The 14,137-nt window shown below is 42.7% G+C and overlaps 1 protein-coding gene across 2 annotated transcripts; it reads left to right on the top strand.

Annotated features, from left to right (window-relative positions):
• The first annotated feature begins 727 nt into the window (after positions 1 to 727).
• On the top strand, positions 728 to 13,872 carry LOC110537919 (SPNS lysolipid transporter 1, lysophospholipid). 2 transcript variants are annotated; one of them, XM_021624387.3, is made up of 12 exons: positions 728 to 1,577; positions 2,812 to 3,030; positions 4,609 to 4,811; positions 7,324 to 7,475; positions 7,608 to 7,674; positions 7,888 to 8,030; positions 8,304 to 8,456; positions 8,847 to 9,036; positions 10,058 to 10,123; positions 10,552 to 10,650; positions 11,389 to 11,557; positions 12,350 to 13,872. In XM_021624387.3, the coding sequence occupies exons 2-12, from the start codon at positions 2,820 to 2,822 to the stop codon at positions 12,418 to 12,420; spliced, it is 1,524 nt and encodes a 507-aa protein (XP_021480062.1). In that variant the 5' UTR covers positions 728 to 1,577; positions 2,812 to 2,819; the 3' UTR covers positions 12,421 to 13,872. The 2 variants fall into 2 exon arrangements, with proteins under 2 accessions (XP_021480062.1, XP_090049108.1); XM_090192982.1 differs by having other exon boundaries at positions 790 to 1,577; positions 2,815 to 3,030.
• The last annotated feature ends 265 nt before the right edge of the window (positions 13,873 to 14,137 follow it).

Genomic DNA, 14,137 nt, shown 5'->3' with positions numbered 1-14,137 from the left:
CACTGGTGTGGTGAGAACTCAATCTGTTGGTATATGACAACACGGGCGCTTATTTCAAAGAGCGTTCCGTAATCATGCCCCAGTGAGCTGAGCTAGGCATGTTTCACTGTGACATGTTTTAGTATGGAGAAATGCCTCTTGTGGTTATGCCTAGTATGTAGCCTAGTTATGCTAAAATATTTCAGACCAGTGTATTGCAGTTAATTTAATCCTTGACTTAACCACTCAAAAATATTTTACCTATTAACAGTGAAACAACAACCAGTCCCAGACATTTCACAATAGAACATACCAGAGGGGGGCATCGTAGTAGTTAGGTCCGCGCTGGGTCTGTGTAAACTATGCGATTATATTGGAGACGGGTTTATAGCAGTGAATGTCATCTATTAATTTACTGTTATAGTATTTATAAGTAGCAGCCATATAACAGCAAGGGAAACTAATTGTTCTCACTTTGTGATCAAAAATTCAGATTTGTCTGCCTGACTGCCGCTCTTTACCTGAATTGTTAAGATTTTCTTGTGATCGCAACAAAACTTATTTTGCTCAAATAAAGATGGAAATAAATTGTGTTTCTTTAAAAAGATGGGCTTGGCTGACATGGACTTTTTCCTAGCCTTTTATTCTCCTTGTGGTTACCCAGCATGGTTGCTTATTTACCAGGTAATAATAAGTGAAAACGAAACCAGGACTGAAGCAATAGACTCAACGAGAGCTTTAAATAAATGCTGTATCTTTAAAAAGCTGGGCCTGGCTGACATGAACGTACATTAAGGGGAAAGGATCCACAGACACGAGGCTGATTATCTTTCTGCACATCTCTTTATTTACAATGCTGGTTGCCATGGTTAACACAAATGCAATACATCGAATGCTACCTGAATTGACTCATTGAAGTAACATAAGTAGGCCTACAGTATCACAGCGAGGTTGTTTGTGTGTGTTGGTCAGATGATCCAGTGTCCAGATCAACACTATTGATTATTCTCTAACCCCAGTGCATGTGGTGTACTATGGTCTTAGCCATGCTCTCACTAACCCGCATCTTTACTCTTTCTCCCTTTCCGGAGGACCTGAGACTGTCGGTGTGATCGAAGCGTTGGACCGTGACTGATGACACCCTGGCCTGACACCTGGACATACCTGGCCCAATCTCCCTGGCCCCCTCTACCTTCCTGTTGCTGCCTCCACTGGTTATTTCTTTGTGGATGTATTATTCAACTATTTACTTTTACTATTTGCCAATGAAAGGTATTTTGGTTTTGCTATCTATTTAGTGTTCAGTCTGGTATCAGTTTCATTGTTGGTCGATTTCCAAGAGAGGTGGTGTTGTAATAAGTCATGTGAGTAAGGGGCGGAAGTTGGATACAATTTCAACATGGCTGCGCCGCGATGATTAAGAGTGCCTAGTTGCGCCTCACAAAAACAGCGGTTTACCTTCGTCCGACCAATTTTTCAGAAGTGTTGACGCTGGTGTGTTATAAATCCCCAGAGCAGATCTGACATCAACACAGTACCCGAGACAGATATAAATTCGCGAAGACGCATCAATCCCGACTCATCACTGCGTTGACCAGGTAAACAATGACAAAAAGTAGCTTTGACTCACACAGCCACAAAGCTATTATGGGCATATGTTACAAAGTATACGAGAGTCGGTATGATTACACTACTGGGCTGCTAGTTAGGGAATACAGTTGTTACATATTATTAACTAGCTTGCTAACGTACTGACATTGATGAATGACCAAATATGTTAGGTAGCTTTAGTTTTGTAGCTAGCTGGCCAGCTAACAAAGCGATTGGTAATTGTTTACGGTGCCACTGGTTGCTAGCAACAAGCTAACCAATCAACGTCCCATGACTATAGGGTCGGAATAGCTAGCTACATAATTTGCTGTCCAGCAATCACGTAACGATAGCCAGCTAACTTAACTAACGTTAACTACATAATGTCTACTTCTGCAACCTTACAAAGACAATGGAACCCTGCTCAAACTAGATCAAATTAATATAGTCAACCATAGTTGAAAGAACATCCATGATTTCTTGCAATCACTGTGTGTGTGTGTGCGTGCGTGCGTGTAAACAGCCTGTGATATTATCTAGTTTAACTTGCTAAGTATTTTATTTAGCCATCTGTAAACAGACGATGCATTTTAACCCTCTACTCTAGACATAGTTTTGTGGTTAATTATGCACAGTTTAGCTTGTTGTTTTAAAGAGAATGTTCGTGTATTAGCCTGCCTGTCAGCACAACTTGACCCGACAGTCTGGTGACCAGCTGGAGTTCGTCTTTGTCTGATGTTAAAAAACACTTGAGGAAATGGGGAAAACCATACAGAAACCAGACTCAAGTCGTAACTCATGGTTCTATCTATGGTATCTTTCATTACCTGGGTTTCCTCATGTACTCGTTCTAAAAAAAGAGTCCATTCTTCCTGATACAAATGCACACACACACACACGCACATTCAGACACGTGCTGTCCATGTTCACATGACAGTAAGCTAGTTTCGTTGACGTACATCACAAGACTACATCGCTATACTCCCTCCTTCTCCCACATTATCTCTGACTGTCTTGTTCCCCTGGCTCTAAATGACATTACTTTCCCTTTAGCCAAATAACACAACCACACCACTCACATTAGCTTTGGTTTTACAATGACACACTTTTGAAATGCAATTTGTGTGTCTGCCATTCATTTTGTTTTTTTTTCCTCTTATTTTCCCTCTCCTTTGTTTTTGCCAGAACTCTTTGCACATGACTTCCTCCTCATCATTCTGTTTCCTTCCTTGATCTCTCCAGCAGCTGTGATGTCTCTAGCCGACCCCACCTCGGACACCACGCCCTTCTTCTCTGATGACAGCGAGGCAGAGGGTTCAGAAGAGCCTGGTGCGGGGCCTAGCCAGCGCCGGGAAGAAGAAGAGCCAGCCAGCGGAGTGTCCAGCTTGAGAGCGGTGTTCACCGTTATTGTCCTGTGTTTCATCAACCTGCTCAACTACATGGACAGGTTCACTGTGGCTGGTATTGACAATCTAACGTTACACCAACATTTACCTAACCCAACGCTCACCTAACATTTCTTTAAAGGGGAGCTGCATATCATAAGTGTTTAGAAATAGATCCTCACCTTAAAGCCCCCAAACAGTCAATCTGATTCCCATGTAAAATAGCCTTATGTGTGACTTAAACATCAGTCATAATATTTTTTCCCAGATTTGATTATTATTATTATTTTTTTAAGTAGTTTTTCTCTCATGTCAAACTACAAGGAAGTCTGATAGACTGAGTGGGCGGGGAGCTAGTAGGCTGTAGGCGGGGGAGCTCACCTTGACTGGCGGTTCTTTTGAAAACGCCTAACGCCAAGCAGTGTTGCAGTGAGATTATCTCAAACAAATTTGCTGACACACAAAGCAACTCAAACATTGAAATTGCATACAACATCCAATCCTGTCATACGTCATGGTTTCACTCTGGTTATTGTAAATAGCATCAATATAAATGTTGGCTATATAATTCATCTAGCTAGCCCGAATGGAATTGTCTGCACTGTTTATAAAGCTAGCTAGCTAATTCATCTTGGACAATTTCAGTTGAAACTTTACAGGGTGAGGTTTAGGCAGAGTTGCAAAGAAAAATACATATATCAGACTGGCCAATAAAAATAAAAGATTAAGATGGGCAAAAGAACACAGACACTGGACAGAGGAACTCTGCCTAGAAGGCCAGCATCCCGGAGTCGCCTCTTCACTGTTGACGTTGAGACTAGTGTTTTGAAGGGTACTATTTAATGAAGCTAACAGTAAAGGACTTGTGAGGCGTCTGTTTCTCAAACTAGACACTTTAATATACTTGTCCTCTTGCTCGGTTTTGCACCAGGGCCTCCCACTCCTCTTTCTATTCTGGTTAGAGCCAGTTTGCGCTGTTCTGTGAAGGGACTAGTACACAGTTGTATCAGATCTTCAGTTTCTTGACAATGTCTCATGTGGAATAGCCTTAAATTCTCAGAACAAGAATAGACTGACGAGTTTCAGAAGAAAGTTCTTTGTTTCTAGCCATTTTAAGCTTGTAATTGAACCCACAAATGCTGATGCTCCAGATACTCAACTAGTCTAAAGAAGGCCAGTTTTATGCTTCTAATTAGAACAACAATTTTCAGCTGTGCTAACATAATTGCAAAAGGGTTTTCTAATGATCAATTAGCCTTTTAAAATGATAAACTTGGATTAGCTAACACAACGTGCCACTGGAACACAGGAGTGATGGTTGCTGATAATGGGCCTCTGTACGCCTATGTAGATATTCCATTAAAAACCAGCCGTTTCCAGCTACAATAGCCATTTACAACATTAACAATGTCTACACTATATTTCTGATCAATTTGATGTTATTTTAATGGACAAAAAATGTGCCAAGTGACCCCAAACATTTGAACGGTCGTGTGTATATTATGATAATTTCACACAAAGAACAATCATGAATCTGTTTGCTATGGAAGCGTATGCCACTCCTAAAAAGCATGTTGTCATAACCACAAGATATTATTTGGATAAGTCATTTCTCATATGCCGTAAAACACAGCTTTGTCTCTGTCTTGTTTAGGTGTTCTGCCTGATATTGAGCAGTACTTTGGGATCAATGATGGGAAGTCAGGGCTGCTCCAAACAGTCTTCATCTGCAGCTACATGTTCCTGGCTCCTGTCTTTGGTTACCTGGGTGACCGGTACAACAGGAAGATGATCATGAGTGTGGGCATAAGCTTCTGGTCCATCGTGACACTCGCCAGCTCCTACACGCCCAAAGAAGTGAGGGACACTTCCTAACTATCATTTTCAGCTAGGGTTGGAGCCAAAATGATTTCCCAATCGTTTAGTTCTGAACAGAATCATTATATTTTGGGTTCCGATCCACTCTTCCGACCAGCAAAATAAAACCGGGTTGAACCCTAAAAAAGTTACGGTTTATATCATTCCTTTCTGTAGCTTTTTTTTTTTTTTTGCAGAGCAGCACCAGAAATTAGAAATAAAAACACGTCTTACCTTGTTGTAGTTAATAAATCCAATGTGAAATGTGACCTATAGTATCCTTAACTAGCATTGAAAAGGTTAACGTTACTCCATTATTCTCTTATTAAAAATCTCTTCTTTAAAAAAAAAAATCCTTCCATTTTTTTTTTAGATCTCTCCCTAATTTCCTGATTACCCTTGTAACGTCAGTTAGACTATGCTTCCGAGGGGCAGGTTGGCTATACACACCAGGGTTTCCGATTTAATTTTGTATTTTTTTGTTGTTGAAATGGCAATAAATAACATTGTAGCTGGTCGAGATGTCTTTCATAGCCTACAGATTAATTCGCGCCTACTCCTTGCGCGCACGTGCACCTGCTGCTGAGAGAAAGGGAGAGCCAGAGAGGTAGACGGTAGCCTACGATAGGTAGGCGATCGCCTTTTGTTGGTAATTCATTGAATGCCACAAAATAATAACCTGTTCGTATTTTCCCTATAAACAGCGACTTAACTTACTTTTGATATTACCCTAATAAAGTTAAGCACCTTTTGTGAAGGTGTGGTATGGCTATTATTAGGCTTAGCTACAGCAGGCCTATGAAGGCAGTGCGCACAGACACTCTGACTGACAGTTGACCTTGAGATGAGGAATGTTTTAGGTCTTCCAGAGTTACTCCTATAATCGAATAATGTAATAATTCTATAAAATAGATTCGGATTGAACATGAACGAATTAGCCTCCTGTACGCCTATATCTGTATAGGGAGTTGTAGCCATTTGACAAGTACTGGCAAATCTCTCTTTCTCCCGGTCTCTAGGGCTAAGCCTAAGCTTGGGTCCTTTAAATAATATATATATTCATATTTTTAAATATATATATATAGTACTGTGAACACCTAGGTCTATATGCATGCAATGGCCAGATGCATCGATTGCTCAAATCTCCGACCCGTGAGGTAGACGACTATTGTTTTAGGAAAGTAAAAAATAATGGACTATAAAGTTTGGAATATGTCGAAACACAACAAATTGTTTGTTTGTAATTTGTTTTAGGCAGTTTAAGGACATGTAACTGTGGATGGTTTGGCCAATATTGCTTGTTTATTGATGGTGCTGGCAGCGCCCAGTTGGAGATTTCTTTCTCTCGGATCCGAACCAGCATGGGTCTGTTTTCCTCAGTACTTTTCAGAATGGCTCCGATTGACCTTTGGTCCATTCGGAAGGGGTCTCCATTTTTGTAAAAAAAATGTATGCTTATTTGGTCGGGTGGGAAAGCCACGGATCCATTTCGGGACGAATCCAACTTTTTGGACTTGTGAAGACCTCTAGTTCCAAAGCCCTGGTTCTCATACAGTGTATATGAATTGGCATCAAACTATCCGTGTGTGTGTGGCAACTCCTAAGCTCTCTCGGTCTGCCTGCTTGTCTGTCTCCTTGTGTGAAGAGATGTGAGCTAGAGTAAAGCATGAGTACATTTTAAAGCTCCCGTCTCCACCGAATTATGTAAATTCGTCTTCAGTTTTAATGCTGCCCATTTTTTTGAATAACCTGCATCTTGATTCCCTGGTGGCAGTTTGAGTTTAATGTTGAATATGTTAAATAGGAATGCCATTTTTAAATGTAAAAAATGGAGCAGTGCAACACAATGTTTAAGGCATCACTACAGACCCGGGTTCGATCCCAGGCTGTGTCAGAACCGGCCATGACCGTGAGTCCCATAGTTCGCCCACAATTGGCCCAGCGTCGTCTGGGCTAGGGGAGAGTTTGGCCTGGGGGTCTTTACTTTGCTCATCGCGCTCTAGCGACTCCTTGTGGTGGGCTGGGCGCCTGCAGGCTGACTTCGACTTTTAGTCCAGTTGAATGGTGTTTCCTCCGACACATTGGTACTGCTGGCCTCCGGGTTAAGTGGGTGGGTGTTAAGAAGCGTGGTTTGGCGGGTCATGTTTCAGAGGACTCAACCTTCGCCTCTCCCGAGCCCTTTTGGGAGTTGCAGTGATAAGACAAGATCACAATTGGATATCAAGAAATTGGGGAGAGAAAGCAATATGTATTGTGTTGTTGAAAAATGTACCTGCATTTTATTTTAAATTTTTAAATATTTTTTATGTTTGTGTTGAATGTGTTGTCCTCAGGGCACCATTGAAAATGAGACCCTGGTCTCAATATGGTCCCCTAATTTTAAATTAAAGTTAAATCTTAACCTGAAGGCATGTTCTTTTCTTGCCCCTCTCTCCTCCCCTCTTTCTTCCCCTCTCTCCTCCCCTCTTTCTTCCCCTCTCTCCTTCCTCCTCTGCCACATTCCTCCTGTCAGTATTTCTGGCTCCTGTTGTTGACGCGTGGCCTGGTGGGGGTTGGGGAGGCCAGTTACTCCACTATCGCCCCAACCATCATCGCTGACCTGTACATCAAGGAGAGGAGGACGCAGATGCTCTCTGTCTTCTATTTCGCCATTCCAGTGGGCAGGTGAGGTCATAGAACATAATAGAACATAGTAATGAATACATCTGTGTCCATCTTTGTTATCTGTCTTGGCTTATGTGATAGGAGGAGCGAAATGTGTGGTGAATGTTTGTTCCATTGTCCTTCCTTCCTCAGTGGTCTGGGCTACATCGTGGGGTCAAAGGTTGATGACTTGGCAGGGGACTGGCATTGGGCCCTGCGGGTGAGTTAACTAATCCCTCAGCTTTTGGATATTATACCTCTCAACATAAAAGTTACTCTAAATACATGCACTCTCAACCATAAAGGGAATAATACACTGTAATACAAACATGCATAAAAGCATGGTGGTACCTTTCATCTGACTCTTAAATTCAATGTGTCCATGTTTTAGTTACATCAATTATGCCATTTAAAATGTTGTTCCCCCACCCAGGTGACTCCTGCATTAGGACTGGTAGCGGTGGTGTTGCTGCTGTTCGTGGTGAAAGAGCCAAAGAGGGGTGCTATCGAGGCCCGACCGGAGCACACACTCCAAAGGACCAGCTGGCTGGGTGACATGAAGGCTCTTTGCAGGAAGTATGTCCGCCATCGCAAGCCCAGTGTCAAATGATATCCCTCTGTAGAGCACTACTTTTGACCAGAGCTGAGTATCATATCACATCCTATTTTTTTATATTGTGCTCTACTTTTGACTGGAGTTGAGTCTGAAATGACACCCATGTTCCCTATAACAGTCCACTATGTTTTGACCATATCTCTATAGCTCTGTATTCATTTCACAATTCTAATGCATCTTTGGTCCTATAGAATAGTTATCAAACCAATATCTTTGTGTGTGTCTGTGTGCAGCCCCAGCTTTGTGCTGTCTACGTTTGGCTTCACGGCTGTGGCCTTTGTGACTGGCTCCTTGGCACTCTGGGCCCCGGCCTTCCTCTTCAGAGCTGCGGTCTTCACCGAAGGGAGGCCCCCCTGCGTTAAGGGGCCATGCGACACCTCCGACAGGTAACACACAGACATCTGATAGGTAACACACACACCGACATCCAACAGGTGACACACAGGAAGTAGGCGCTGAACAATGACACTTTATAGGATCATCAGTCAGGATGTTAAGGTATCATCAGGATCACAGGATAAGATTGAATCATCACAACATCGTTGCCACAACTACACTCGACTCCTGATAACCTCAACGGCTTGAGATGACCGTAGGAGTCAGTGAACAGAGAGCAGCAGTAGAGAATAGACATCAAACTTTTGCCTTAAAAGGAATCCAGTTTATCAGGAAATTGTCAAAACCTCACACAAAAAAAAAACACACAGATGAGTCAGCAAGGGTAAACAAATGTCTCCTGTGGAATGAATTGTTATGAACCTTCTCTCCCTTCCCAGCCTGTACTTTGGCATCATCACAGTCGTGTCGGGGATCCTGGGCGTGGCCAGTGGTGCAGAGGTCAGTAGGAGACTGAGGTTGAGGACGCCGAGGGCTGACCCCCTGGTGTGTGCTCTAGGACTCCTCCTCTCAGCTCCCTTCCTCTACCTCGCCATCGTCTTCGCTCAGGCCAGCCCCATCGCCACATACGTAAGTCAACACCCATCTCTCTCTCTGTGTGGCCGTGTCTGAATACTTGCGTTCTCAATAGTAGGCCTTTTATTGTCCCCAGTACAAGGTGTAATGAGCATGCTGTTTATTCAGCTTATTCATATGCCACACCAGTCAGGTGGGTGGATTATCTAGGCAAAGGAGAAATGCTCATTAACAACTATGTAAACACATTTGTGCACCAAATTTGAGAGAGATACGCTTTTTGCACGTCGGGAACATTTCTGGGATCTTTTATTTCAGCTGATGAAACATGGGACAAGCACATTTTAAATGTTGCGTTTATATTTCTGTTCAGTATACATGCTTTACTTTCTCAGACAATTAGCTTTCATTTGGACACCTAATCTGATATGCTTCTAGGAACTTCTCGTTGGTCCTTTTACCTGGAAATGACCATGTGCTTAGATAGAATGTTTTAATAGTAGGTGAAATTTAGAAAAATCTAGTTTGGTTTAAACGTCAGGGGTGTTATACTCATTTCGGCTTTTCGTCTAGTAGAATTTGCGACACAATATTGAGGGAGAGAATCGCTAGTGTTTGACAACAGCTGATACTCAGATATAGTGCCAAAATAAACGAATGGCGGTAATCAATTCTTATTTACAATGACGGCCTACCCCCGCCAAACCCTCCCCTGACCCGGACAACGCTGGTCCAATTGTGCACCGCCCTATGGGACTCCCGATCACGGACGGTTGTGATACAGCCCGGGATCGAACCAGGGTCTGTAGTGATGCCTCTAGCACTGAGATGCAGTGCCTCAGACCACAGCGCCACTTGGGAGCATGTGTTGCTATCGGCATTCGATTTTACTGAACAGGACGTAAATAGAATGTAGTATGATTAGTACACAGTATGCAGTTTTAGTAAGACAGATTTTGGACACAGCCCTTGTCTTTCTCTCACACACACACACGTGCACATGCTTTCCTTTCTGTTGCCGTTGTATCCCAATAGTAATGGTGGTCTAACCAGTTTTTTTTGTGTGTGTGATCAGGTGTTTATCTTCCTGGGAGAGACCTTCCTGTCTATGAACTGGGCCATCGTAGCGGACATCCTGTTGGTGAGTTCAGATGCATAACAATCCCCTATCTAAACGCAAGGTGGTTGTGCCCTATTCAATCAATGTCCATTTACAGATGTTTCTCGTCAAATTAGTGTGATCAGTATAGAGCCGTGTTTCCCAGCTCCAGTCCTCGAGTACCCCCAACAGTACACATTTTTGTTGAAGCCCCAGACAAAACTCACCTGGTGTGCTTGTCCAGGGCTATAACAAAAATGTGTCCTAGCTGGATAATATGGAATCGGTTTCTGTTGAGGAATTTAGATCATGCCAAGACAGTGTAACTCTTTTAGTGCACGTGTTTGACCTTCCAACCTCAAGGTTACTTTTGTATTGTGCCCGATTTTATAAGGTATGAAAAAACGTTTGCTAATTATCTTCTACCTCCCCTCTATCTCCCCCCCCCACTCTTCCTCCATCTTTCTCAGTACGTGGTGGTCCCCACGCGTCGCTCCACGGCTGAGGCCTTCCAGATCGTTCTCTCTCACCTGCTTGGAGATGCTGGGAGTCCTTATCTCATAGGCGTGGTATGTGTCGTGATTGTTATCACACACACATACTACCGTTCAAAAGCTGGGGAGTACACAGCGTTGTACCAGATCTTCAGTTTCTTGTCAATTTCTCGCATTGAATAGCCTTCATTTCTCAGAACAAGAATAGACTGACGAGTTTCAGAAGAAAGTTCTTTGTTTCTGGCAGTTTTGAGCCTGTAATCGAACCCACAAATGCTGATGCTCCAGATACTCAACTAGTCTAAAGAAGGCCAGTTTTATTGCTTCTTTAATCAGCACAACAGTTTTCAGCTATGCTAACATAATTGCAAATGGGTTTTCTAATGATCAATTAGCCTTTTTAAAATAATAAACTTGGATTAGCTAACACAACGTGCCATTGGAACACAGGAGTGATGGTTGCTGATAATGGGCCTATGTATATATTCCATAAAAAATCTGACGTTTCCAGCTACAATAGTCATTTACAACATTAACAATGTCTACACTGTATTTCTGATCAATTTGATGTTATTTTAATTGACAAACGATTAGCTTTTCTTTCAAAAACAAGGACATTTCTAAGTGACCCCAAACTTTTGAAAGGAGATATATATATATATATATATATATATATATATATACATACACACACACACACACACACACACACACGTGCATACCTACACATTTGATACACACACACTTGTCTAAAACAGAGTACGATCCTAATTTACTGTGTAACATCTCTTCCTCCCTCCATCCATCCATCAGGTGTCAGACTCTCTGAAGCAGACTGACTCGTACCTATGGCAGTTCCGCTCCCTGCAGCTCTCCCTCCTCACCTGCTCTTTTGTGGCAGTTGGGGGCGGGGCTTTCTTCCTGGCTACCGCCCTCTTCATCGAGAAGGACCGCCAACGTGCCACAAACTACGCACCCACAGGTGAGAGGCTAAACTTGGAGCTACGTTTTTGCGCATGAGCCTCTGGTGAAGCCATGAATGCATGCAAAGTAGTCAAATTCAATGAGGGGCCTTTCAAAAAAAACAATCTCTTATTTTACTAGGTAAGTTGACTGAGAACACCTTTTCATTTACAGCAATAACCTGGGGAATAGTTCTAGGGGATGAATAAGCCAATTGAAAGCTGGGAATGATTTGGTGGCCATGATTGTATGAGGTCCAGATTGGGAATTTAGCCAGGACACCAGGGTTTACAACCCTACCCCTACAGTAAGTACCATGGGATCTTTACTGACCACAGGGAGTCAGGACACCCATTTAGTGTCCCATCTGAAAGACGACACCCTACGTAGGGCAATGTCCCCAATCACTGCCCTAGGGCATTATATATATTTTTTAGACCAGAGGAAAGTGTGCCTCCTACTGGCCTGCCAACACCACTCCCAGCAGCATCTGGTCTCCCATAACAGGGCCGACCAGGGCTAACCCCGCTTAGCTTCAGAGGCAAGCCTGCAGTGGGATGCAGGGTACTAATGCTGCTGGCCCAACACTGTTGCTCCTGCTAACTACAGATATGTGAGAGTGAGCAATGAGAGACTAACAATAGTTGAGAGCAACCAAAGATGAGACCGGTCGTGATGAGTCTACAGACCACATGTGATGTTAGCAGAGAGAGGCTAGCAACAGTTACAAGAAACTGCCAGGGCACATTCTGCTCATCTTGATAATCAATATACAATGCCATAATTGTACTGCATGTTCTTTCCTTGACAGATGATGAACCAATTGTTGTACCCAAGAGCGGCAGGTCCACGAGGGTGCCAGTGTCCAGTGTTTTGATTTGAGGAGATAAAAGGGGCTTTGGAGGCTCCTGTGGAAGATGCTGCACCCTGATTGGTCCCTATTTGTGACCAATCGTGCAGCAGTGGTTTTACGACTAGGGTCTTTGATTGGACAATGCCCTATGCAGAGACTTTTATTTATTATTTGTAACATTTGATGTGATATGGTTTTTAATACCTTTATCTGCTGAGGAACATGGCAGTCAGAGCTGCCAAACCTTCCGCTCATAATTTCCTGGTGTTTTTTGTAGTCACCAACAAGATATTCCACTTCTGATTGGCGTCACATATTGGCATGACAATATGAGACATAGTGACTTATGAGAGATGTATGCAGACTAGTAAACAGGAAGTCAAAGAGCCACATCAATGGAAGGCTAACCTCTGTGGCTGGAAGAGGTGACCAGATAGAAGAAAGAGGGAGCTTTAGAGGTGAAGCAACTTCTTTACCTGAGGGAAAGAAGGAAGCAGAAAAGCCTTTTTTTGCGTTCTGATGCGTGCACCCCCGTTATATGTCCTGTTGAAGCCAATGTGTCACAGGGTCACAGATAGGGTTGTCACTCTTAGACACTCATCCTTTACTCCACAGGGACTATATCTCGACGGTAGAGACCTCTGGAAAACCGCCAGGAGATTTTTCACCGAGCGCTCTGAGTGGTAACCACTACATCACTACTGCTGCTGTGCTTATTGCTTGGGTCTGAACCACAGAGCTCTGATTGGCCACGGAATAACTACGCCCGGCCCATTTCAAAGCCATTCCAACCAGTGCTGTCATCCTCCCGTCAACAAACTAAGACTGTAAATATGATGCTTGTCCGTTCAGTGTAACTACATACAGTATCAGACTGAGAAAAGGGAGTTTGCAGGCACAGGCCAGTGGTACCCACATTGGACTTCAAACCCACTGATCAGTTGTTGCATTTTTAACAGATTAAGCCTAATCATGCTTGTTCTGTTTTTAAACCCGTTTGGTATATTATAATAATAATAATAATAACACTAGATTTGTCCCTCAGCGACCTAGAACGTGGTGGAGGGACAAATGTATGTTTCAGACAGGTCCAGAAGGTAATCTATGGTTTAATACCTTTTTTTAAAAATGTTATTATTATTTAATTTTTTATTAGTAATTACTGGTGTTTTTATGGAATGATCTTGGGAGGTCAGGTGCACTTTGGGTTTTTGTGACCTCCTATAGAGGCACTGATGTCACAACGACCAGGAGATGAAATCAGGTCTATTACAGAGTGTACATTTCTTAGTTGTCTGAGGAAAATGAATATCCTTTTTTTAATGAAGGCGATTGTTACGTTCTTTAAAAAAAAAGGAAAAAAGAAGGGGTATTTTGGAAAGTGAATCCTTCAAATAATTAGTTAAAGTTGCTAGTTTTTAACCTGAATTTAATTTGATGTAACCTTTCGTTGAAACATTAAACGATGAGAATGAACCGTTGATGAGATGACTCCTGGAATGATTTCGCTATGTATCTGCGCAGATGTCACTTAGTGCTTTGCAGAGGTGATAAATGTGTGTCTTTGAAGCTTGGATCCTGTAAGCCCATAGCCACGCTTTAATGAAGGGTTGTATACTCTGCTGCACAAATACACCAAGTGCAGCTGTAACCTGTAACATTCAGCCTTTCTACACCTTTCCCTCTCTTGTCTCCTCTGACCTCTCTCACTTATTCAGGAATTCCTCCTCCCTTGTTTTTTTCAGT

This window comes from Oncorhynchus mykiss, chromosome 12 (genome assembly GCF_057628025.1).
Source record: "Oncorhynchus mykiss isolate SJ-2025 chromosome 12, ASM5762802v1, whole genome shotgun sequence".
NCBI lineage: Eukaryota > Metazoa > Chordata > Actinopteri > Salmoniformes > Salmonidae > Oncorhynchus > Oncorhynchus mykiss.
This window is presented reverse-complemented; position numbering and strand designations above follow the sequence as displayed.